General features: G+C 33.6%; 2 protein-coding genes across 8 annotated transcripts in view; one reads left to right on the top strand and one right to left on the bottom strand.

The window, feature by feature from the left end:
• PARPBP (PARP1 binding protein) overlaps positions 1 to 26,334 on the top strand; it is an 83,361-nt gene extending 57,027 nt beyond the window's left edge. For all 7 annotated transcript variants that reach the window (XR_012518351.1, XM_074402327.1, XM_074402325.1 and 4 more), the window contains 2 exons: positions 13,031 to 13,166; positions 13,701 to 26,334. Coding sequence is in view for 6 of the 7 variants with exons in the window: in XM_074402327.1 (XP_074258428.1) it covers positions 13,031 to 13,166; positions 13,701 to 14,041 (477 nt within the window). In the remaining variant the exon portion in view is untranslated. The remainder of the gene's footprint in view (positions 1 to 13,030; positions 13,167 to 13,700) is intronic.
• On the bottom strand, positions 14,686 to 25,178 carry PMCH (pro-melanin concentrating hormone). The gene is given in 3 exon segments (XM_003929618.4): positions 14,686 to 14,931; positions 15,299 to 15,561; positions 25,070 to 25,178. Coding segments are annotated over 3 exon segments (618 nt in total).
• Positions 26,335 to 26,958: the final 624 nt, after the last annotated feature.

Below are 26,958 nucleotides of genomic sequence, written 5' to 3'. Positions count from 1 at the left end.
AAGCATTTCAAAGGTAGAAAATATTAGATAACTCAGAATTTTGACGTACTTGCTTGTGAAATATCCATGTCATTATTATATGGAGTAAATTAACTCAGATTTTAGTTTCCTCATTCTTAAATAGAAATAAATGCTCTATGATCACAAGATTCTATGAAATCACTTTGGAAATGGTTCATGAATACACTCATTTTAGGTCCTCAATTTTTATTTCCTACTGTAGTGGATCAGGAATCTTGTTTATGATGGTCAAATAAATTTTCCTGCAAAGGAAACCAGGAGGTTCTTCCTGAACCTTCATGATCTTGTTGGTTTTGTTAGAACCCTTTAGTGACTGTTTTCTCCCACTTTCTTACCCCCAATTTCCAAGCACTTTATTTATTTATTTTTATTTAAAAAAGTTCTTATGGGTACATAATAAGTGTGTATATTATGGGTACATGAGGTATTTTGATAACAGGCATACAATGTGTAATAATCACATAAGGGTATATGGAATATCCATGACTTCAAGCATTTATCATTTCTTTATGTTACAAACATTCCAATTATTCTCTATAAAAATGCACAATAAATTATTGCTGAATGTAATCACTCTGTTGTGCTATGAAATACTAGATTTTATTTGTTCTATCTAACTATATTTTTTGTACCCATTAACTATCCTCACTATTACCAACCCTATGCCTTTCCCAGCCTATGGTAACAATCATTCTCCTCTCTATCTTCATGAATTCAGGTTTTTAATTTTTAGCTCCCACAAATGAGTGAGAACATGGGAAGTTTATCTTTTTATGCCTGGCTTATTTCACTTAACAGAATGCCTTCCATTTCAATGCATGTTGTTGCAAATGACAGGATCTTATTTTTTATTTTTTGTTCTTTTTTTACTCCATTTTATAAATGTACCACTTTTTTTTTTTGAAACAAATTCTCACTCTGTTGCCCAGGCTGGCATGCAGTGGCACAATTATGGTTCACTGAAGCCTTGAACTCTCAGGCTCAAGTGGTCCCACCTCAGCTTTCCAAGTAGCTGAGACCACAGGTGTGAGCCACCAAGCTTGACTAATTTTTTTTGTATTTTTTTGTAGAGATGGAGTTTCACTATGTTTCCCAGCCTGGTCTTGAATTCCTGGGCTCAGGGATCCACCCACCTCAGCTTCCCAAATTGTTGGGATTACAGGTGGCTCACATTTTCTTTATCCATTCTTCCATTGATGGATGCTTAGGTTGTTTCCAAATCGTGACTATTGTGAATAGCACTGCAGTAAACATGGCAGTGCAGATATCTCTTTGATGTATTGATTTCTTTATTTTGGGTATATGCCCCACAGTGGGATTGCTGGATTGTGTAGTAGCTCTATTTTTAGGATTTTGAGGAACCTGCAAACTTTTCTCTATAGTGATTTTATTGATTTACATTTCCACCAATAGTATATGAGAGTTCCCTTTTCTCCACATTTTTATCAGTATTTGTTATTGCCTGTCTTTTGGAGATAAGCCAGTTTAACTGCGGTGAGATGATATATCACTGTAGTTTTTTTATTTGCATTCCTCTGATGATCAGTGATGTTGAACATCTTTTCATACACCTGTTTGCCATTTGTATGTCTTTTGAGAAATGCCTATTCAAATCTTTTGCCCATTTTTAAATTGGATTATTAGATTTTTTTCCTCTTGGGTTGTTTGAGTTCTGCAAATATTCTGGCTGTTATGTCAGAATATAATAGTTTGCTGGATGGATAGTTTACAAATATTTTCTCTCCTTCTGTAGGTTGTCTCTTCACTTTGTTCACTGTTTTTTTTTTTTTACTGTGTAGAAGGTTTTTAACTTGTTGTGATACTATTTGTTCATTTTTGCTTTGGTTGCTACTGCCCGTGGGTTATTCACTCAAGAAATCTTTGCCCAGACCAATGTCCTGAAGAGTTTCTCCAGTGTTTTCTTTTAGTAGTTTCATAGTTTGAGGTCTTAGATTTAAGTCTGTAATCCATTTTGATTTGATTTTTGTATATGGAGAGTGATAGGGGTCTAGTTTCATTCTTCTGCACATGGATATTCAGTTTTCCCAGCACCATTTATTGAGACTGACCTCCTGTCCTCACTGTATGTTCTTGGAATCTTTGTTGAAAGTGAGTTCCCTGTAAATGTGTGGATTTATTTTTTGCTTCTGGCTCTCTTTTCTGTTCCATTGCTTTCTATGTGTCTGTTTTTATGCAAGTACCATGCTGTTTTGGTTCAGTAGCTCTGTAGTGCAATTCTAAGCCAAATGTGATTCCTCCAGTTTTGTTCTCTTTGATCAGGATGACTTTGGCTATTCTGGCTCTTTTGTAGTTCCATGTAAATTTTAGGATTTTTTTTTCTATTTCTGTGAAGAATGGTATTGGGATTTTGATAGTCATTGCATTGAGTCTGTAGATTGCTTTGGGTAGTCTGGACATTTTAACAATATTGATTTTTCCAGTCAATAAACATGGAAACTTTCAATTTTTTTGTGTCCACTTCAATTTCTTGCATCAGTGTTTTATAGTTTTCATTGTAGTGATCTTTTACTTTTTAAAATTTCTTTCTAGGTTATTTTATTTGTTGTTATTATAAATGGGATTACTTTCTTGATATCTTTTTCAGAGTATTCGCTTTTGGCATATAGAAATGCTACTGATTCTCATAAGTTGATTTTGTATTCTGCAACTTTAATGAATTTGTTTATCAGTTCTAATAGTTTTTTGGTGGAGTCTTTAGGTTTCTTCAAATAGAAGGTCATATCATCTGCAAAGAAGGATAATTTGACTTTTCCCTTTTTAATCAGGATGCCTTTTATTTCTTTCTCTTGCCTGATTACTCTAGCTAGGACTTCCAGTACTGTGTTGAATAACTTGTAAAAGTGGACATCTTTGTCTTGTTCCCAATTTTAGAGGAAAGGCTTTTGGTTTTTTTTTTTTTTCCTCATTCGAAATGATAGTAACTGTGGGTCTGTCATATATGGCTTTTACTGTGTTGAGATATGTTTCTTTTAGATCCAGTTTTTCTAGGGTTTTTATCATGAAGAGGTGTTGAATTTTATCAAATGCTTTTTAAGCATCAATTGAAATGATCATATGATTTTTGTCCTTCGTTCTGTTGATATAATGTATCACATTGATTTATTTGCATATGTTGAACCATTCTTACATCCTTGGGATAAATCCTACTTTGTTATGATGAATGATCTTTTTAATGTATTGTTGAATTTGGTTTGCTAGTATTTTCTAGAGGATGTTTACATCAATTTTCATTAGAGATATTGTCCTACAGTTTTCTGTTTGGTTTTGGTATTGGTAATACTGTTCTTGTAGAATGAGTTTGAAACTGTCTCTCTATTTTTGGAATAGTTTGAGTAGGATTGGTATTGGTTCTATTTAGATGTTTGGTAAAATTCAGCAGTGAAGCCATTGGGCTCTGGGCTTTTCTTTGCTGGGATACTTTTATTTATTTATTTTTTGACATGTAGTCTTGCTTTGTTGCCCAGGCTGGAGTACACGGGCGTGGTCTGCAACCTTCACCTCCCGTGTTTAAGTGATTCTCTTGCCTCAGCCTCCCGAGTAGCTGGAATTACAGGCACCAGCCACCACACCCAGCTAGTTTTTTTATTTTTAGTAGAGACAGAGTTCCACCAGTCCAGTCTCAAACTCCTGACCTTAAGTGATCCACCCACCTCGGCCTCCCAAAGTGCTGGGCTTATAGGCATGAGCCACCGGTCCCGGCCACTGGGAGACTTCTTATTACAGCTTCGGTCTCATTCCTTGTTATTGATCTATTCAGGTTTTTTATTTCTTCATGGTTCCATCTTGGTAGATTGTATATGCGCATCTAGGAATTTATCCATTTTTTCTAGGTTTTCTAACTTATTAGCATTTGTTGATCATAGTAGTCTGTAATGACCCTTTGAATTTCTGAAATATTAGTTGTAATGTCTCATTTTTTAAAAATTTCTGATTTTATTTGAGTCATCTCTTTTTTTTCTTAGTCTGGCTAACAGTTTGTTGATTTTGTTTATCTTTTTTTAAAAAAATCAGCTTTTCATTTCCTTAATCTTTGTATTATTTTCTTGGTTTCAATTTCATTTATTCCTGCTCTAATCTTTATTATTCATATTATTTTCTTCTACTAATTTTGGATTCGGTTTACTCTTTTCTAGTTCCATAAGATGCATATTTATGTTGCTTATTTGAAGTTTTTCTAGTTTTAGGATGTGGGTGCTCATTGCTATAAATTTTCCTCTTAGTACATTTTTGCTGTATGCTATAGGTTTTGTTATGTTATATTATGTTTCCATTTTCATTTGTTTCAAGAAATTTTTAAATTTTCTTTTAAATTTATTAAGCATTTCTAGCAAGTCATTATAAGTACCCTTATGCCTTTTTATTAAATGATTTTCCAAGGAGATACCTCCTTAAATCCCTGTCAATTAATAAGTTTTATTCTTTCCTACTCGGTTTAGCAGTATTTTGTACATCGGGCACAAGTGAAAAGTCATATATACAGGTCTTTTCCTTATTCTGAGTCTAATGTTTATAGCATATTATATGTATGTCAGAAAAATCATTTAGCCAGTTAATAAGCATGCTAATCAGGAAAATACAGGATCTTTAACATGGAGCTGTTGGGACAGTGAAAATCAGGACTTAGTATAAAAAACTGGACTGGATAGAACTCTGTTATTTTCATAAACACCCAGGAAGTCCAATGCTCATGGCACTAAAAAATTCTTACTTAGATATCCAAATTTAACCCATAAGGTATTTGAAAACTCTAAGTACATCTAAATTAAAATGGTGGATTGAGTTTAACTCATAGAATTTTCTTCCTCTAATACTTGAAATGAATACAAAATTTTTAAAAAATGATTAAAATAATCGACAATACCAACTAAGAAAGAATAATGTAATCAGATGCAATGAGCTTAAAAGTTGATGGTCAAGGAAAGAAACTGAAGGTTTCAGAATGAAGCATAGAATGATTTAGCAACTTTATTTAGTCCTGGTCCCCAGATGCAGTGCTAGTGAGTTAGTAAAATTCTGAGGATTACCGCTAATATTTCCAAAACTGAGAACTAAGGTGTGCATTCTTCTTTCTTTTTTGTTAGAGAAATAGTAGAAGTGGCAATTTGAGAAGCATATAGACAAAATGTGGAAAATGAACCCTGGGCGTTACACACTGAGAAAAATAAACGCTCTAGTTCTACCTATTGAATTGGGGAAATTGTCCAAATGCGTTCCTTCCACCTGATTGAAACACACTCACTAATGAGATGAAATGAACTTTCCTCTGGCATATACAATACTTAATAAACTCCTAGAGTGCAGAACCCAGAAATTTTTCTTAGACTACTTGTCTCCTCAGATAAGCTCAACTTCTACAACTACGTTTCCTCATGCTATGGAAAAATGAGGAATAACAGAAAAAATGCAGCTTTCAAAATGTATCTCTGAGGAGAAAATAAAATGGTGTCAGATAAGGAAGGAATAGAATCAAGTAGTGACGTGGAGAATTCTTTTTCTCATGAGGATATAGTACATCCTGGCAGAACACCATTCTCACTATAACAATACAATAAAAGGCATGTAAGTTGGGGAAATATATCTTAAAGACATAAGAGAGCTACATAATCAAAGAAGTTTAAGAAAATTAAAAATCTGGACAGGATAACATCCTTCTGATATGAGAAGTCTATTGTGAGCTGTTTTCTTCCCTGGGGTTTGTTGCTACTTTTGGATATGAGCTGAGGATTGGTGTTGGCCCATGTAAAGGAACTCTATTGGGGAACAGAGAAATCACCAAAGTATTTGGGTGTCTTGAGGGGCTGCCAACAAACTGGAAACTTCAGAACCCCTAAATGCAATTATTTTTATCTATGACACATACTGTGAATTTTGTAGTTGTGTGGGAGGTAGGGAGCCTTGATAGAATAGACTAAAATCATCTGTGGTCTTGTGGTATTTAGAAGACAAGACCCCACTTGAGAAGTGGGACCTGCCTCAGACACATGGCTGGTCTTTTTTTGCAAGATACTTGCCATATTTGGAAATAAAGTGGGGTGGGAGGTCAAAGAACATAGTGTGAAAAACAGACAGAATCCCCCAGATTTTCAACCAGAGGTGACAGAGATCCCTACCATGCTCTCAGTTGAAAGCTTAGAAGGAATACACCTGAGGAAGAGGTAAGAACCAGAAGTCAAATGTGAGTTAATGAAAACTGCAACCCAGCTCTGACCCAGCTCATTCCTTGATTGTATTGAGGTTATTAGTCTTTCACTGTGTCTGCCTAACAGTGAAAAGGAGAATTCTTGCTGGAAGAGCTCATCTGTAGCTTCTAGAGTTCCTTTATGTGTAATATTCAGCCTGATGATTTGTCCTTTAATAAAAGAAAACACTTAACAATAAAGGGAAACCCACAAACGATCCAGATACTGAAATGTACTGACAAGGAATCAAAAAGAAATTAACTTATAGAAGTAATTGGAGAAAAAGATGGTTAAAATGTATGAAAAAGTGGAGAATTCCAACAAGAATTAGAATTGATGATATAGAGCAAAAGAGATGATCCAGAATTGTAAAAACATTATCTGAAATTAAGACCCTGTCAAATGAGTTTAATAGTAGACCAGACACAGCATTAGGCAGGATAAGTAGACTTGAAGATGGATCATTAAAAAATCTCCAAACTAGAGAGAAGAGAGAAAAAAAAAATAGAAAAGCAAAATAGAAGAGCAGGACAGAGAGAAAATGTCTAACATATGCCTAATTGGAGTCCCAGAATGAGACGAGAAAATGGGGTAGAAACAATAGTTGAAGATAAATTGATCGTAATTCTTTCCAAAGCTCAGTTCACATCAGATTACTAGCTAGCATTTATAATTGAGAGTGAACAAATGCAGGGTTTCCTTTATAAATATAACATTGCATATGAGTTCCAAATGTGTGGACCCAGCAAACAACAAAATGTTCCAGAGTCCTTTGAGAATTCATCTGCAGCACATAAATGTGCCACAGGGCATAGACTGTAAAGCTTCGTTCTGGAGCAGTGCTTTCCAATAGAACTCTCTGTGGATGGTAATGATCTGTGTTTGTGCTGCGCTGAAGGCCCTAGTCACATGTGGCTATTGAGCACTTGAAATGTGGCCACTGCAATTGAGGAACTGGGTTTTAAATTTTATTTAATTTTAATTAACCACATGTGGCCAGCATATTAAACAGTGCAGTTCTAATGGATTAAGGATACACTTCAGTGCAATAACTAGAGACCCATATTAAGTGGAGGAAATAATGGTAAGAGATTAGAATAAGTAGATTTGAATAGACAGAATAAAATACAGCATTTCAAACAGCTGATGATGAAAGTATTGAATTGCCTTGCTGTTGCAAAGAGAATGTGTATTGGGTAGTTGTGGAAAAAAACAACAACAACAACAGTGAATAAATAATGTTGGGGAAGATTAAGGACAGTATGCCTTTTATGGTATTAAGGAATAGAGTACTTTGTTTTGTAGGGATTTATTGTAAGGATATGTACATGCGAGAGAAAGGCAGAATAAGAACTCAAAAGTGAATGGTGGATATCAAGCAGCTTACGGAATTCAGCTGCATGGTACTTTTACATAAATGTGATTTAGCTTTTCACTGCATGTATATTTCTCTCTTGTTTCTGTACTGACTGGTTTCTTCACCTTATTGAACAGAGTAGAGTTTACGCTGGACATATTTTCTACCTCAAAGCTTGTGTTCTTAGGGTGATGTAGCTATTCTTTTCAAGTCTGCTCACATTTTTTTTTAAATTGTGGATATATACTAGTTGTATACTTTCATGGGGGTACATGTGTTATTTTGAAACAAGCATATAGTTATCATGTAGTTTCCTTACTTTCTATAGAGTCTATTCTCTTTTTCCACCTCCAAACTTTTCCTTGCTCGTGGCTTATGTTCCCTCATAGCTCTGCTTGCATATACTTGTAGTCTGTTGTAATTTTACTTAATTCATTAATTCATTCAACAAACAGTAAGTACCTCCTGGATACCAAGTTCTGTTCTAGGCACTGGAGATACATCAGTGAAAAAAACAGACAAAGTTTTCTGCCCTAAAAGAAAAGGCTTCCCTACATATTTTTATAGCTGAGATGCAAGAACATAAATGGAAGTCGCTGGCCTACCCTGAAACCCCTTCAACCCTGAGTATATTTTGTACTCTGAAGGACACTCTGCCAGGAGGTATACGTACCCCACAGCCCATCACCTTGCCATAAACAGTGAGCTCCTGAGCCTAAAGGGAGAGGCCAGTGCCAGCCAAGTCCCCAGGGGGTCCCTGAAACAGGATCTATAAAGGAGGTCATGGTTTCCTGGTGAGCACGTCTGAAGCCCTGGGGACTCCTCACCTTGTGAGGAGGGGATGGCAACAGGAGGACATCACTTGTCAAACTGATGGAGTTTATATTTTAGTTGAGAGAAGCAGACAATAAGCAAAACAAAGAGGTGGATTATATGGTGTATTTGAAGGTTATCAGTGCTGTGGGGTGAAATAAAACTTGGGAGGAGGCTAAGGATGGTGGGGCTCCTTTGTGTGTATTTGAGTTTTAAATAGCTAGGAATAGGGGTCTCCTTGAGAAGGTGACATTCAGCAAAGTCTGTAAAGAAATGAACAGCATTTTCCATTAAAATGAAAAAGGAATGTTTGTATTAGACTGAATTAAAATTGAATTTGTTTTAGCTGAAATAATGGGATCTGGATGTGTTGAGTACCTACTAAGTGTCCAGTGTTTATACTGGATATTTTATATCCCTCATCCCAATTAATCATTGCTCAACTCTAGAAGGCATCATTTTGCAGACCGTACAGCTGGTAAGTAAAAGAGCGAGGGTTTATATTTAAGGTGTTAGACTTCAATGCTTATGCTATCTTCAAAGAATAAAATGAGGCATGGTAATTATGATGAAGTATCATAAAATGATAATGTTACTTACTATTTAGGTCAAAAAGATTTTTTCTGCTATCACTAATGAAGAAATGGATTATTTGATTTATTTACAAATTAATATGCCATTAAGGATATCAAATCTCTGTTCTTTGGAAAATGTGATAATGTAAAAAGATAAATTTAGAATATTTATTTTTAGTTACATATTTAGTAGGTATGTTGAATAACATCCTTTTTCAAACTTGGTAATATATTGGTATAATGAAGAGTTTAGAACTTTCATTTTCTTGTTAATACAGCTAATTCTGAGAGTGTCTATGACTTTTTAGTGTTTTGACTCATTCATTTTAATTTAACTGGAGTCAGGCTTTCCTATGTGAAGTACTATTTTCCTCAAACTGGGAACTTACTAATAATTTTAAATTAAAAAGAGCTTCTGGCAAAAGGACTTTTCCAGTTCTTGGCAAGTGTGAAGTTCATTGCAATTATGCTGTGGATAGAAATCTTTCCAAAGGGGGGAAATCACTCTACAAAGGAATACTTTCAATCCATTTCTCTCATTTGACTTGAACATGAAATGATTTTAACAGCTATGTATGAATCTGGACATTATTCTTAGTTGTTTAGTACTTCAAAAGCACTTTCAAGAGGGAATTGTTTTGCTTATTTGTGATTCCAAATCAAATACACAGAGAGATTTGGAAGATTTGCAACAGGAAGTAATCTCAGTTCTATGTAGCCACTAATGTTGTGTAGAAAAATTCAACTTTTGTGAACAAAGGAAAAGGAGTCTCTTTTAAGTTATAAATATAAGCCAATGTAGTTTGCATTGTTTAAATAATTAAAATGAAGAAGCTGTTTGTAAGTTCATTTTTTTTTTTTTTTTTTTTTTTTGAGCTGCATTCCTAGAATCATTTTAGGATTGGCCTGGTTCTGAGACATCTAACTGAATAGATCTTTTTCTTACAGGAATACCCTTTTCCTACTTGTTATCACAATAATAAGGAATAGTGTCTTTATAGATTTCCAGAGTTTATATAACCTTGACATATTTTTAACTGCATCCAATTCTGATAATTCTGTGAGATAAATATTCCCATTATGTGTGGATAAGTGAGAGATATAATGGTTTCTCCAAGGTTGTCTAGTTAATAAGTAGTAGGGCCATTTGCAGTCTTTTGACTGCAAATCTGATGTTTTTCCCATCACATCATCTTATCTTTTTGTCCTGCTTTCTTAGTTGGACATCACACTGTTGGCTCAGTCAGGTTCATATCAATTTAAATTCTAGGTCTTTTACATATGTTATTTTTAAGTCAGAGTTTCCTCATCCTGTACATCTGTAATTGATATTTTTTAACTTAAATACTGGACCTTGTTTATCCCCATCAATTTCCATCTTATTATTTTCTACTTATGGTTCTAGCCTTCTGAAATCTTTTCAATCTTGATTCTATTATCCAATTTATTTGTTATTCCTTCCAGCTGTGTGTCAATAGCAAATTTTACAAGTAGAATGTCTTTGAAGTTGTAGAAGCCATCCTATTAATCTCTAGTATACCCTGTGCTTACCATGTATTTGGAACTTAATAAGTGGTATTGATAAAAAAGAGATTTTTGTACAGGTCAGGGATAAGAAAATCTGTATACAATTCTTTATGAAAAGAAAAAACTCTCAATAGACAAAGGGGAGAGTTCTACTGCATTTATTTCTCATATTTTAATATGTTTATAAATTATATTTCTCATGGTAAATAAAGTCATTAATTATTTCTTTTACATCTGAACTTGTTTTCAGTACTTCAGAAATCCATTGCCTGGTAATGGTAGTTTTCTGAAATTGTACTATGGTCACTGAGGATCCTAGAATTTGTCTATGGGGGAGCCTGAATTGAGGAAATCTAGTTGCTAGGAGAGCTATTACACTTATTTGTGACTATTTGCATAGCAAGCAAAGATTTTTTTTTACCTAAATGATACGTTAAAAATTAATAAAAATAACAAAACATTCTAAAGAAATTTTTATTTGTGCTAAACATGAGATTGGAGAAACATTAGTTTTCTGTACTAAATAATTATTTTTTAGTATTATATTTTTATTTAGAATGTTTTATGGGTGGTGCTGATGGAGATTTTGTAGTGGGAAGCTAACAAACTCCCAAGCTAACTCTAGGTGCCATCACTATTGGGGTACAAAGAGTGATCCAAGCCAGCCACTTAGCATCTATTTGCCTACATGGTCTTACGGTACTCTTTATAACTCTTTAGAAGCAGTATGTTTATAATTCTCTATGAGCCATAACTTTTGTGAAGTGAAAAAAATGTGTGAAAAGATAATGTCAACAGTTAGTACTGGTTTTGCAGATGGAAATAAAAGTTCATGGACAATGCTACTATTATGTGACATAATATACAGTCAGTTTTATTAATAAAGCTTATTTAAATAGGTTTATCAACTGCTTTAAATCTTTAGTTATAGAATTAATAAAGTCCAGAAAGAGCTTCTTAAAATCTTCAGTTATTTTAGGGCATCTTATGGTGGAAGCTATATAATAAATCTTGCATTCATAGGGATTCGTGAAGGTAGTGGGTTGTAGTCCCATTCATTTTCAAGAGTCCATTCTGTTCAACTTCAAAAAAAAATAGTTTTTTGATCTTGTATATTTTTACCTTTATTTTCAATTTTGTGCATTTTTATGCTTAAATGGAAGATAAAATTCCAATTGTCTAATGCTTCATTTAAGCACATGAAACATAATTTTTCGTGATCTGGGAGATGGAGATTGTCCTAGACATCATTAATCAGAAAGATGGAAAATTTGTCATCCTAAGAAAACTTGCTTTTATGAAGCAGCTGGAGAGGAGATTATTCTAATTTTTCCTAAGCCATAGTAGATTTCACTGCCATTATCTTTATGAACATCTGAGTAGATTAATGCACTGATCTCTCAATATATAACATAATATATGACTACTGAATATATAATGTAAAGCCATGCTGTTTTAAATTTCATGACTGTATCAATAAATACTCTGTAAGTAATAATCAGGGTAATATACTCAAAGTGTTAAAATTTTGAATTTTTGAAGTCATCTTTATTGAATTATGTATTTGACACTTTGTCTATTTCAGAAAATGATTTCAGGAGACTTCTAACTATTTGGAGAAATCTCTCCATTAAACCTGAATGCTATATGACACATCATCTGTAATTGTTGAAACTGACATTATTTATTTAGACTACTTTGTTCTAAAATTAATTTCTGTCCCTCGACAGCTCACTGGTTTATGTTTGTGGAATACATTTCCAAAACTGCTTTTTTTGGCATCCTTTTCAATGGTCAAGAATTAAGTTTATCTTTGTAATTTTCTCCTATTTATGTAGAAAGTCAGGCCCTCCTATTTGATATTTGTAGATAAATGCAAGTGTATATTTTGAATTTCTAAGCATTAAGTCACTTGGTCAGATCTTTCTAGATCATCTTTCTTGTTTTTCTATGTACTCAAGAAATAATGCCTTTCCGATATCATTTTGTTGTATCTTGCAGTTATTTGCTAGTTTTCTGGTTTCGATTCTCTTGACCTCACTTAGTTCTTTTTTTCGTCTTAGCATTTCTTCCCTCCCTAATTTCTTGAATTCCATATGCTGTCTTTTTCCAAAACAGTTGTGTTCTTCTTGGGATGAAGAACTTATATTTTTCTATGATTATGTATATTACCTGTATTGTTATTTTACTTACAATAAAATGCTCCAGAGCAGTGCTGACATAGGCATGTGTAACAAAGCCCTATGAAGAGTCTAAAATTGACTGTTTTATAACTGTATACAAAAAAATAAAAAATATACATAAAACTAGTATTTGTGGTAAAGAACAAAAATGCTAGCCATAGCAATGAATGAGTTTGCAAACTATGAAATATAAAAGGTTATAGGTTAGTAAAGGATTGAGTAATTAATGAATAATAAATAAAAATTTCTAAGAGAAATTTTTATACCTTGATTACTATTGAGTGTGTATATATCTAGATGAAGAAATAAAATAATGAATAAATTCCATGTTTTCTTTTTTCTTTCTGTTACCAGATGAAGCAAACCTTAATTAGATCCCAATTTGCTTGTACTTATAAAGATGACAACATGATAAGCAAGGATAATTGGAATAATATTAATGTAGCATCAAAACCTTTGTGTGTTTTTCACATGGAAAATGACCTTTCTGGTAATTGATCTTTTTTGTGCAATTAAAAAACAATTTAATTCTAGTCTACTAATTAGTTTTAAGTAAAATTAGATTACTTTTGCAAAGTACTATGAAATGTAAAGGTTCATATATTTTTTCTTTTGAAGGCTGAAAGATTTATATTTTTAAATACCTCAGTTTATTTAAAAAGTTAAATCTAAATACAAATTTATGGATAGGAATAGGACCCAATTTGATTTAACTAAATGTATTTAAGAAGTAATATGTAGCATATGTTTAAGGATGAAATGTCACGCATTCAAACAAATGTTTTGGTAGCACTGACAATTTGATTACTGGCCAAAGTTAACTCAGAGGTGCTGTGGTAAACTTAAAAGTAGTGGGATAGTAAGGTAGCTATATTTGTTATTTATATTATTTATAGTATTATTTTACTTTAAAAATGAAAATTTGAATATTCTTTAGCCATTTCTAAAGTTTATTGTAAAGTTCTCATGAATATTAATACTAAATATTATATCATTCTTTTTCTCTTTTTATCTTGCATAACAGAGGGTATAAATTCATCTGTTGGAAGATCAGCAATTGGAATGAGTTTTGGAAATGTTCATCTGGACAGAAGTAAAAATGAAAAAGTATCAGGAAAATCAAGTAGTCAGACAGAAAATAAAAGCTCAAAAAGGAAACAGGTGGATTTGGATGGTGAAAATATTCTCTGTGATAAAGGAAATGAACCACCTCAACATAAAAATGTTAAAATGCCTAAGAAATCAAATGATTCACAGAATAAATTGTATGGCACACTAGCTAAAGTAGCAAAAAGCAATAAATGTACTGCCAAGGACAAGTTGATTCCTGGCCAGACAAAGTTAACTCAGTTTTTTAGACTATAAGTTTGTGTATTATATGCTTTAGGTTTATGCATATATAAAGCCATTCACCAAAGACATGCTTAATTTTTAAGAGATCAAGGTGTAAATTATGATGCTTTATTATATGGGTCTAGAGTGTATGTAAGATTAGTATGTTAAGCATTGTTCAAAAATGCTAATAAGTCATAATTATGCAGAATTTTCACAACGTTTAATGCACAGAAAAAGCATATCATTTCGGTTACTGATATATCTTAACAGTACTTTCTTTTAAATCCGACATTTAACATAATACACAAGTTATAGTAGCATTACAGGCTTCTCTTCCCATTGGCAATTAAATGCTTTTATTTTCTTCTGAAAAGATGATGTAGACCAACAGGTATCAGATTTGCCAACAAGGTCGGTAGACTCTTCCCAGCATACATCTGAGCACTGAAGAAAGAAGAAAGTTTAAATTGTTTAAAGGATTATAATTATCACACAAAATTTATTAAGAAAAAAAAAAAAGAATGGATCTAGTACAACTAATTCTGAGTAAACCAAACTGTTAATAACTAATTAAATGCTTTTTAATCCCACATTTTTGGCAGGTGTAATTGAGCCATGGTCTTAATTGATTTTGTTAGGATTGCATCCAAATTCGCTTAAACTCAGAGTTCTGTTTAATGGTGGTAGGATATCAGAATTGAATTTTGAAAAAACTACTCACTGTCAAAATCTCTCCTTCCTATAGGAAATTTAGCTGAGTTTTCTTCATCCCCAATTTCTCTCTTTTCTTGTGTTGATTCAGTATTCTGAACTCCATTCTCAGCTGGAAAAGCTACAGATCCTTTTAGTGCAAGATAAGGTTTTATAGCCAGATTCATTGGTAGACCATGATTTAAGAAATTATGTTTGGAGCCTGTGTTCTGTAAAGAGAAGGTTGATTTGTTTTTCAGCTATCATATTTGGAGTGGAACTATAATACAACTGTAGAATATTCTTGTTGATCAATTCAAAGATGCTCTGTACTGTTTTTGACTCTTTAAAAATACCTTATATGCAAATTTACAGGAGAAAAAAAAGAAACCTTTTAGATAAGAGGTGTTCTACAGGATGGAAGAACTACCTGGCATGTAAGAAATACCGGCATTGTCCTAATACATATTGTGACTGTTTGCATATACTTCTGTTTATAAAAATATCAGTTTTTTGTAAAAGTATCAGTTTTCAGAGGATTCGTAAGAATCATTTAAATTTTCATTGAAATAAATGACAAGTCACATTGCCACTTACCTTTAAATTTTTGTTTTCCTCTTCGTTCATGAAACTGCTCTCATCATTTTTATATTGTTCCAGGGAAGGAGCGATAACTGATTTTTCTGCAGTGTCTTCTTTCTGAAAGGCTTTCCCCAACCTGAATGTATTAAATACCATGTCATCGTCTAAATTTCTTATGGACTTGGATGCTGAAAGTAAAATACCTTGAGAAAACAAAGAAAAAGTTAGTATTAATATGTAGGAAGAGAGATTCATTTTTGCCGTTCTTAGTTTGATGTCTGCATACAGTCAAATAAGAAAGAAAATGAAAAATTTCTCAGTCAGCCTGCTTGGTAAATGATTCCATATCTTTATATATTTTCCAGCTTGAATAGAAAGCACTTCAAAGAATTATACTTTTCATTATCTTAGAAATGACTCATCAGATTGAGGCTAATCTTTTATACAGCTGCTAATACCTACATTGTTTTGGTTTTAGTGGCACATTGTTTATTTTGAGTGTGAATTTTCTCAAAATCTGATTAAGATCCTTGGTAGAATGCTTTCTGTTGAGTAGATTATAGTCTCTTGAAAATGGGTTGTTATTAAGGAAGACCACAGGCCATCAGTCTCTCTCTATATTATTATTGTTTCCCTCTGTGTATTTTCTGATTAAGTAAAGATATTAAAACTCAAGTTACTTCACTCAAGGATGAGGATAAAGTTTTATTTCCTTTTAATCCTGATTAAACTGAAATAATCCTCAAAAAGGATTTTCTTTTATAAATACTTGATATAGTGTTTGGTGATTAAAGTACATATGCCTGTCAGTGTGAACAAAAGGCTATTCATGCTATATCAAAAATTGACCTGTCAGGTGTATTTTATTTCTGCATTTACAAAAGGATAATATATACAAATATTTATTAATGAATTTAGCAATTAATGAATAAGTCCATGAAAAGAATATTTATGTGCCCCATAAACATTAATTTTGGATGATGAGTGTATGTTGTATGATTTTTTTTTTGTTTCAGAGTTAATTTCTAATTTTGACCCCAATGAGTAAGATAATGCATTCTTTTATATGGCTTCTGGTACATATATATAAGAATTTTTCTAGAGTATATTTCTCAGTGTGAAATTGCTGGGTCATGGTGTATGTATATGTTCAGCTTTACTAATGCCAAAATATTTTCCAAAATAGTTGTAAGTGATTTGTGCCCCTGATAAGCAGGGTTTGAGAGTTTCCATTGTTCCATGTCCTAGCTGACTCTTGGGTATCTCATTATCCTTTTATTTGTATTTTCCTAATTACCAAAGAGGTTAAGTATCTTCCCATATGTTTACAGTTTTTGTTTTGTTTTTTACTTTGTCCATTTTTCTATTGGGTTTTCTTTCTGATTTATGGGCGTTCTTTATGTATTCTGGATATTGATTATTAGTTTCATTATATTGTGTTTTCTCTCCGTTTGTGACTTGTATTTTCAACCCCTCTGTTATGTCTTTTGGTGAACCAAACTGATTAATTTTAATGTTCACATTTTTTTTCTTTTTTCTTTATGGCAGTGACTTTTTGTGTGTGTGTGTGTGAGAGAGAAAGATGCTTGCATTCATTTTTTTAAATACTTTAATTCCTGAAGTAATGTGCAGAACGTACAGGTTTGTTACATAGGTATACACTTGCCATGGTGGTTTGCTGGACCCATCAATCTGTCATCTACATTAGGTATTTCTCCTAATGTTATCCCTCCCCACCCCGCCCCACACCCCCAACAGGCCCCAGTGTTTGATGTTCTCCTCCCTGTGTCCATGTGTTCTCATTGTTCAACTCCCACTTATGAGTGAGAACATGTATTTGGTTTTCTATTCCTATGTTAGTTTGCTGAGAATGATGGTTTCCAGCTTCATCCATGTCCCTTCAAAGAACATGAACTCATCCTTTTTTATGACTGCATAGTATTCCATGGTGTATATGTGCCACATTTTCTTTATTCAGTCTGTCATTGCTGGGCATTTGGGTTGATTCCAAGTCTTTGCTATTGTGAACAGTGCTGCAGTAAACATATGTGTGCATGTGTCTTTATAGTAGAATGATTTATAATCCTTTGGGTGTATACCCAGTAGTGAGATTGCTGGGTCAAATGGTATTTCTAGTTCTAGATCCTTGAGGAATCGCCACACTGGTCTTCCACAATGGTTGAACTAATTTAAACTTTGTTTAAAAGCATTCCTATTTTTCCACATCCTGTTCAGCATCTGTTGTCTCCTGACCTTTTAATGATCGCCATTTTAACTGGCATGAGATGGCATCTCATTGCGGTTTTGATTTGCATTTTCTAATGACCAGTGATGATGAGCTTTTCTTCATATGTTTATTGACTACATAAATAAATATATTCTTTTGAGAAGTGTCTGTTTATATGCTTTGCTGACTTTTTGATGGGGTTGTTTTTTTCTTATAAATTTGTTTAAGTTCTTTGTAGATTCTGGATATTAACCCAGATGGATAGATTGAAAAAATTTTCTCCTATTCTGTAGGTTGTCTGTTCACTCTGATGATAGTTTCTTTTGCTGTGCAGAAGCTCTTTAGTTTAATTTTAGATCCCATTTGTCTATTTTGGCTTTTGTTTCCATTGCTTTTGGTGTTTTAGTCATGAAGTCTTTGCCCATAGCTCTGTCCTGAATGCCTATTACCTAGGCAATACTATCTAGGCAACTACTTTTAATATATTGTTTTTTAGAAATTCTTCTTAATCCTTAGATTATTAACATATTTTCATATATTTGCTTCTGTAAGTTTAAATATTTTGACTTTCATGTTTAGGTTTGTGATTCATCTGTAATTTTGTGTATAAGATAGAGATGTAATTTTATTTTTTCCAGTGTTCTTATCTATTTCTTGAAGAATTCATCCTATCCCCGCTAATCTGCGGTGCCATCAGATTTCTGTGTATGTGTGGGCTCCTTTCAGAACGTTTTATTCCACAGCCAAATCTACAGTGTTAATATAACTTTAAATAATTTTTAATATCTGGTAGGTCAAATTCCCCAGCCTTCTACTCACCCACATGTTTTTCTTTTACAGTAGTTCCTTAGCTATTCTTAGTCATTTCTTTTCCATATAAATCTTAAAATCAGCTTTTCAAGTTCTGTAAGAATACTTGACAGGATATTAAGGTTTAGGTTAGGTATCCCTTATCTGAAATCATTAGGACCAGAAGTATTTGGTCCTATTTTTGGATTTGTGATTTTTTCAGAATTTGAAACATTTGCATTATATCGGTTGAGTAGCCTGAAATCTGAAATGCTTCAATGAATCTTTTTCTTTTTTAGCATCTTGTCAGTGCTCAACAAGTTTCACACTTTGGAGCATTTTTGGATTTGGGGTTTTCAGATTTGGGATGCTCAACCTATAATTGCATTGGTTTTATAGATTAATTTTGGAGAAGAATTGACCTCCCAAAGGTAATTTATTATCTATGAGCATAGAATTTTTCTGTATTTGCTTAGATCTTCTTTAATCTGTTTTTCTTCTTTAATCTTTTAATGACATTTTATTTTCTTCATAAAGGTCTTGCATACCTTTGTTGGTGGAATTACAATTCTTTATAATTTAATTAAATGTCTTATTTTTGGTTGTTATAAATTGTATTTTTAAAAAACGATCTTTCTAGCATTATTGCTGGTATGTGCATGTGCATTTGGCCTTTGCATAGTGATTTGATAATAAAAAAAACTTTCTAAACTCTTACTTTTTTTCCTTTTAATAGTTTATAAATGTATAGATTCTTTTGGACTTTATATAAAGACAATTGATATAAATGATAAAATAACGGCATTCATCTCTTAACTTCTCCTAAGTTCATCTATATTGTGTGTATGTGTCTGTGTCTGTTTGTGTGTTCATGCACACTGACCAAAACCTCCAGTAAATACCGAAAATGAAGGTAACAGACATCTTTGCAGTGCTACTGATTTTGTAGATAGTGATTTTAATGCTTCACCACTGAGCATAATGTTTGCTGTAGGTTTCTTATAGATACTTGTTATAAAGTACAGATGTTCTCTTCTATTTCTGGCTTACTAATAGTTTATATCATGAATTGTTATTGAATATTATTGAATGCTTTTTTTTTATATATATTGAGATGACCAGATTGTTTCCCCCTTCAGTCTTTGGAAATATTAACAGCTTTTTCTAATGTTAAACTAACCATGTGTTCATGAAAGAAACCTTTAAATTACTGGATTCAATTTGGCAATATTTGATTTAGTACATTTTACATTTATTATGAATAAGGTTGATTTGTAATTTCCCTTTTTTATATTGACTTTTGGTTTGATATTAAGGTTTACTAATTTCATACATTTGAGGCAAGATTTATTCTTTTTTCTATTCTCTCTTGTTAAACTTTGGGCTTGGTGTTTTCTTGGTAGGATTTTTGTTGTTATTAATTGATTTATCTGTAGGAACATTTAGCTTCTCTTTCTTTTTTAGTTTGTTTTATGAACTTACGTTATTGTATAATTTGTCCATTTCACTGAAGTATATTTTATCAGAGGTAGACTTAACTGCTAATTTTCTTGGGGAGTATTTAGATCTTTCTCATTAAATGTTTTGTGAGTGTATTTATAAACAAAAGACTGACATCTCTTGACTTCTTTGGTCTTAGAGCTTCCTTATCTTTTTAATATTGTTAGTTGTGCCCTACTTTGTTTTCCGTGGTTTGAACCTGGTTTGGATGTGCCTGTTTAATCTGTAAAAGTCCTTGTTAATGGAAATCTTTTTTCTTAGATGCTGTTCTGGGAGGGTAAGAAATATTAATAATTATGTATTTTGTTTTAAATTTCCACTGGATGAATGGTTTGGCTGATCATCACTCAAAATTGGGACCAAATCCAAATGATTTTGATGGTTTAGAAAAGTTAATGTTTTATTTTGTTTAAACTGTCATAGCCTCTGAACATATGAGGTTTTGCCATAACTATTTAATTATGGATATAGTTTCCAATTTTTTTAATGATAACTTTTATTAAATAAACATTGGTTATTGTGATGTGCAGTGGAGCATAGTAGATTTCTTTTTCATTGATGCTGAAAATGGAATGTTCCCAAGTAGTAGAAGGGAACTTTGGAGAAGAGCTATTGCCAGATGGGCTTGGGTGGTTCAGTAAACCTTGCGAAGGCAAAGGCTTATATAAAATATGATCTTCATTTTCTGTAGAGTTACTGCTAACATTACATATTGATAAGTCACTTTATTAAATTCTCTTTGCTCCAATTAACATATCTTTGATATATATTGTGAGTAAATTAAATGCAAATTGGCCATTGGCTTACTGAGAATCATGAATTTCTTAGTGACTAATTGTATGAGTGTAAAAGCCAAGATTGCTCACTTACATAAGCTATCAAAAGATATAAGAAAAACTTAAAATTCCTACTCTGATTTCTATGTAAAGAACCCATACATTTACCATTAACATTTCACTTCTGTCCCTCTATCCCTCCATCCCTTTATTAATCTTCTGATTCTTCTAATGCATTTCAAAGTATATTGCATATATCAGTATACTTTTCACTAAATACTTCAACATACATATTATTAACTGGAATTTAATAGCTTGTTTACAGCTCTTAAGTAAAATTTATGGAAAGTGAAATTCATAAACCGTAAGTGTGTGCAAATTTGCTATTTTTTTTGACAAATGTATGTGCTTATAAAACTCAGACTCCTATCAAGATACAGGACATTGCCATCACTCCAGAAAGTTATGTCTTACTTGTTAACAATTTACATGTACCACCATTTTCCCCGGTCCCACCCCTCATTCCAACTCTCTGCTCTTAGGCAATCACTGTTCTAATTTTTTTCCACCGTGAATTAGTTTTGCCTATTTTGGAAATACACAGTGTGAGGTCTTTCACTTAGCATGTTTGACATTCATCATATTACTATTATATGAATACACTACAATCCATTTGTCTGCTTTCCTGTTGATGGATTTGAATTGTATCCAGGTTTTGGTTGTTATGAATAACACTTTCTACATTCTAGCACAAGTCTTTTTGTGGACATGTGTTTTTATTTCTCTTGGGTAAATATATAGGAATGGAATTGATAGGTTATAAGATAGATGTAAGCTTAATTTTATAAAAAAATATTAGATTATTTTCTAAATTGATTGTACCATTTTAAACTTCAACAAAGACTGTATTAGAGCTTTGGTGGCTCCACATCCTCTCCAACATTTGATGTTGTCAGTCTTAATTTTAGCCGTTCTGATAGATGAGTAGTGATACCAGGTTTTAATTAAATTTTCCTAATAACTAATGATGTTGAACACTATTACATCTGCTTGTTAGCTATTCATCTATTTTCTTTCGTGGAGTGGTCTGTTTAAATCTTTTGTTCATTTTGTTGGGTGAGAGATGTTTCTTTTTATTACTGACTTGTAAGAGTTATACATATATATTGAACATATATGTATTGCTCCTATCCCAGAAATTCCCCTCGACCCGAGTTTTCTTCTCTTTATCTATGTTTCCAATTGGAGTTGCCCACAAAGATATTCTCTTTTTTAAAAATATAAAAATAGTTTATTTTCTAAAACATCCAGTACAAAACAAAATTATGTATTTTAGAAGAGATAGTCTTTTGAAAATGTCCAAAAATACACAAATGAGTTTTTATAAAAGCAAAATTAAAGGAAAAAGAAGGGCTGACCTTATTAGATAATAGGATGACAGCATATACTCTTGTACATGCAACAAATTCCTAGTACTCAAAACAACATGGAACTAGTTTAGAAACAGTGAATTGATTGATGAAATAGAAAAACAGAAAAATCTGTCTGTCTGTCTGTCTGTCTGTCTCTCTCTCTGTCTCTCTCATATATAACATATGTCATATAACATATATGTTATATGATAAAGGGAGAAAAATATGAATAATTTTAATAGATGTCATTGAGGTATTCATATATTGCGGAACATTATAAAGCTGAATTTCTGCCTTTTACTGTATACCATATGCTGACAAGTGGAATAAATTTATTGTGAGTTATGAATAGAGAAGTTTAACTCAACTTTCCTGGAAGTACAAAAATAAAGGAAAAGGCAAGAAGGCACACACACACACACAGGCACACACACACACACACACACACACAAACCCTGTAAAAGCTAATATGTATTTGGTGTTTTACAAACACTAAAGAGCTATATAAACTTTATTACAGTCTTATAATAACTTTTAGAAGCATAGTCAACAAGCAACTGTTACAACAATCTAGGAGCCTTAATTCTATTGTCATTTTCATCAGTTATGTATAAAGTCATGATATTAGAAGACAGATTTATATGTAAAAACAAAAAATTTGTTTGGCCTTAATAATTTTTATTGACGTTTTCCTTTTTGTTTGTTGATTTGTTTTTCTTAGTCTGGGGTACATGTGCAGAATATGCAGATTTGTTACATAGTTAGACACATGCCATGTGGTTTGCTGCATCCAACACCTGTCATCTGTATTAGGTATTTCTCTTAATACTATCCCTTCCCAACCCCTTTAGCCCCCAACAGTCCCCAGTGTGTGATAGTCTCCTCCATGTGCCCATGTGTTCTCATTGTTCGATTCCCACTTATGAGTGAGAACATGTGGTGTTTGGTTTTCTGTTCTTGTGTTAGTTTTCTGAGAATGATGGTTTCCAGCTTCATCCTTGTTCCTGCAAAGAACATGAGCTCATCCTTTTTTATGGCTGCATAGTATTCCATGGTGTATATGTGCCACATTTTCTTTACTTAATTTATCATTGCTGGGCATTTGGGTTGATTCCAAGTCTTTGCTATTGTGAACAGTGCCACAGTAAACATCTGTGCATGTGTCATTATCGTAGAACAATTTATAATCCTTTGGGTAGGTACACGGTAATGGGATTGCTAGGTCAAATGGTATTTCTAGTTCTAGATCCTTGAGGAATTGCCACACTGTCTTCCACAATGGTTGAACTAATTTATACTCCCACCAACAGTGTAAAAGTATTATATTTCTCCACATCCTGTCCAGCATCTGTTGTCTCCTGACTTTTTAATGATCACCTTTCTAACTAGTGTGAGATGGTATCTCATTGTGGTTTTGATTTGCATTTCTCTAATGACCAGTGATGATGAGCTTTTCTTCATATGTTTCTTGGCCTCATAAATGTTTCTTTTGAGAAATGTTTGTTCATATCCTTTGCCCACTTTTTGATGGGGTTGTTTTTTTCTTATAAATTTGTTTAAGTTCTTTGTAGATTCTGAATGTTAGCCCTATGTCAGATGGATGGATTGCAAATTTTTTTCCCGTTTTGTAGGTCATCTCTTCACTCTGATGATAGTTTCTTTTGCTGTGCAGAAGCTCTTTCGTTTAATTTGATCTTATTTGTGTATTTTGGCTTTTGTTTCCATTGCTTTTGGTGTTTTAGTCATGAAGTCCTTGCCCATGCCAATGTCCTGAATGGTTGCCTAGGTTTTCTTCTAGGATTTTTATGGTTTGGGGGCTTATATTTAAATCTTTCATCCATCTTGAGTTAATTTTTGTATAAGCTGTAAGAAAGGGTTCAGTTTCAGCTTTCTGCCTATGGCTAGCCAGTTTTCCCAAAACCACTTACTAGATAAGGAATCCTTACCCCATTGCTTGTTTTTGTTAGGTTTGTCAAAGATCAGTTGGTTGTAGATATATGGGGTTATTTCTGAGGCCTTTATTCTGTTCCATTAGTCTATGTCTCTGTTTTGGTAGCAGTACCATGCTGTTTTGGTTACTGTAGTCTTTGGTTATTGTGCCATGCTGTTTTGGTTACTATAGTATAGTTTGAAGTCAGGTAGCGTGATGCCTCCAGCTTTGTTTTTTATTTTTATTTTTATTTTTTTTATTTTGCTTAGGATTGTCTTGGCTATGTGGGCTCTTTTTTGGTTCCATATGAAATTTAAGGTGGTTTTTTTCCTAATTCTGTTAAGAAACTCAATGGTAGCTTGATGGGGATAACACTGAATCTATAAATTACTCTGGGCAGTATGGCCATTTTCACAATATTGATTCTTCCTGACCATGAGCATGGATGTTTTTTCATTTGTGTCCTTTCTTATTTCCTTGAGCAGTGGTTTGTAGTTCTCCTTGAAGAGGTCCTTCACATCCCTTATTAGTTGTATTCCTAGGTATTTTATTCTCAATGTAGCAACCCCCTCATCCCCAAATTTTCTTCTCTTTATGTTTCAAATTCGAGTGGGTCACAAGAGATATTCTGTTTTTTGTTTTGTTTTGTTTTTGTTTGTTTTTTTGAGAGGAAGTCTTGCTCTTTGGCACAGTCTCACCTCACTACAACCACTGCCCCCTGAATTCAAGCTATTCTCCCACTTCAGCCTTTCAGTTAGCTAGGATTATAAGTGCCTGCCACCATGCCTGCCTAATTTTTGTATTTTTAGTTAGAGACAGGGTTTCACCATGTTGGCCAGGCTGGTCTCAAACTCCTGATCTCAGGTGATTGGCCCACCTTGGCCTCCCAAAGTGCTGGGATTACAACTGTGAGCCACCATGCCTGGCCAAGAGACATTCTTGTGTAAGATTGGAGAGCAGAAGTGAAGCAGAAGTCACATACGGTTCACACCTGATGTAGCTTATCTGCTGACTCATGTCATTGACTCAGCAGCAGTCAGGCCTGCGACTGCTCCACTTTTTGCTGGATCCACTTTTAGTTTCTCTAACTCCTGGGACACACGTGTGCAGTTCTGTAACAAAGGAGACTAGCTGTCCTGAGGATATCCATACCATTGAGGTCAGATGCAGCAAGATCTGATATGAGTTTCTGTCTATTCTCACGGATTTCACCTTGTGTTGGTGGATTCCAGCATGACCTTCTTCCATACTTTACATCCATCTTTCCTTCCTGGCAGCCTGCCCTGTGGACTCCAGCATCAGATGGAATGATCTGCTTAATGGGTATTGCTCAATTAGCTTTCACAATTGCATGGGACAAATTTATGTAGCAAATTTTGTGTATTTCTGTATATGTGACTATGTATGTGTGTTGTTCTGCTTGTGTGATTGAATTCTGACTGATACACTTCCCAACTCTTTTTATGAATCTAGCATAAATTTGGTACCAAAATCTGACAATGATATTACAAGAAGGGAAAATTATAGGCCACTCTTTCTAATGAGCCTGGATGTAAAAATCCTAAACAAAATATTATCAAATAGAACCCAGTTATGGAAAAGATAACATTTCATGACCAGTTGAGGTTTATTTCAGGAATGTAAAATTGAACTTTCAGAAGAACAATCAGTAAAATTCACCACTGTAAATGAATGCAGAAGAAAAAAAAACCATGATCATCTCAAATATAGAATTACACAATAATTGGCTGTGCTGAATGTTACTGGTTGAGTAAGATGAGAACTGAGAATTTATCTTTGATTTGGCTATGTGATAGTCATTTCTGAAGCAGTTTCAGTGACACTGGTAGAAATCAACCTTGATAGGAGAGGATTTAAGAAGAATGGAAAGAATAAATGGAAACAGTGAGTATAAGTAGTATGTCACCAATTTACAGAGAAGAATGCAGAAGAATTAGATTGTAGATGAAAGAGGGTGTGGCTATTAGTATTTAAAGATGGAAGATACTGTAACATGATAATGAAAAGAAGTGGCTATGCTCAAATTGTGGGACTCACGTAACAAAGGGATTTACATGCTATTAACAATATGAAATAAAATGGACATTCATCCTCCTTTCACTCTTTTTTTTTTTTGTTCTTCCCAGCAAATGTATTCTATCATACCTTCCACTCTTATGTATGTGTGGTGGTAAAAGGATCAGTAAGTGGAGAATGCTATAAGGGTATTTGTTATTCAGAAGGCATAGTACAAAGACTGGAGAGAGAAGAGAGAGGAAACACAGTGCTGTTTAGAGATGAAAGTATGGGAGGATAGATGTCTAGAGGGACTCACATCTGGATGGAGAGCAAGGGTAAGAGAGTACAAGGTATGGTACATTTGGTACATAAGAGAATTAGTCCTGACATTCCCTTAGAAGGGACATGTGTGTGTGGGGGGGGGGGTGGGGGGTGGCAGGGAAGGGTAGCTCCTGGTAGGCATTTAGCCACTCAGAATTTAGCAATAAAATTAGGAGGTTATCCTTCTGAGAGTTTGAATTTAGTCGGTAAGTTGACCACTTTTTTTTTCTTTGAGAAGAATCAACTTGAGTTTTGTTGTTGTTGTTGTTGTTTTTGAAGCCTCATAAGAGAGATCTAAAGCTTCCAGCATGTGGACTTGTAAGAATTACTTAGAGACTTCGAGATATGGGGCCCAGCTGAGAGTGGTGAAGATGGTTAAGCTCTCATATCTTACCCACTCCAAGAATGGGAGTGGGTAAGGTATCTTCTCACCATGCTCAGGGCAGTTGGTTTGAGAGATAGTGGGGTGGGAGACATGGGGAGAGTTTATGATGCTTCACTAATTAGTCCAGTGACTGAGACCAGTTGAGTAGGAACGTAGATATCCTCAAGCTTTGTTCCACTGTTACAGCTGGTAAACATGGATTAATTGATTTAAATATTTATTTTGCAACAATATGTACTTGAATGATATAGTCTCCTCACTTTGGTTAATTATATGCACATTTGAGTTCATCTCTGTCTGTGAGCACTAGTGGACT

The sequence above is a fragment of the Saimiri boliviensis genome, chromosome 7, assembly GCF_048565385.1.
Source record: "Saimiri boliviensis isolate mSaiBol1 chromosome 7, mSaiBol1.pri, whole genome shotgun sequence".
NCBI lineage: Eukaryota > Metazoa > Chordata > Mammalia > Primates > Cebidae > Saimiri > Saimiri boliviensis.
Note: the sequence above shows the minus strand (reverse complement) of the source record. Positions and strands in the feature narration are given on the sequence as shown.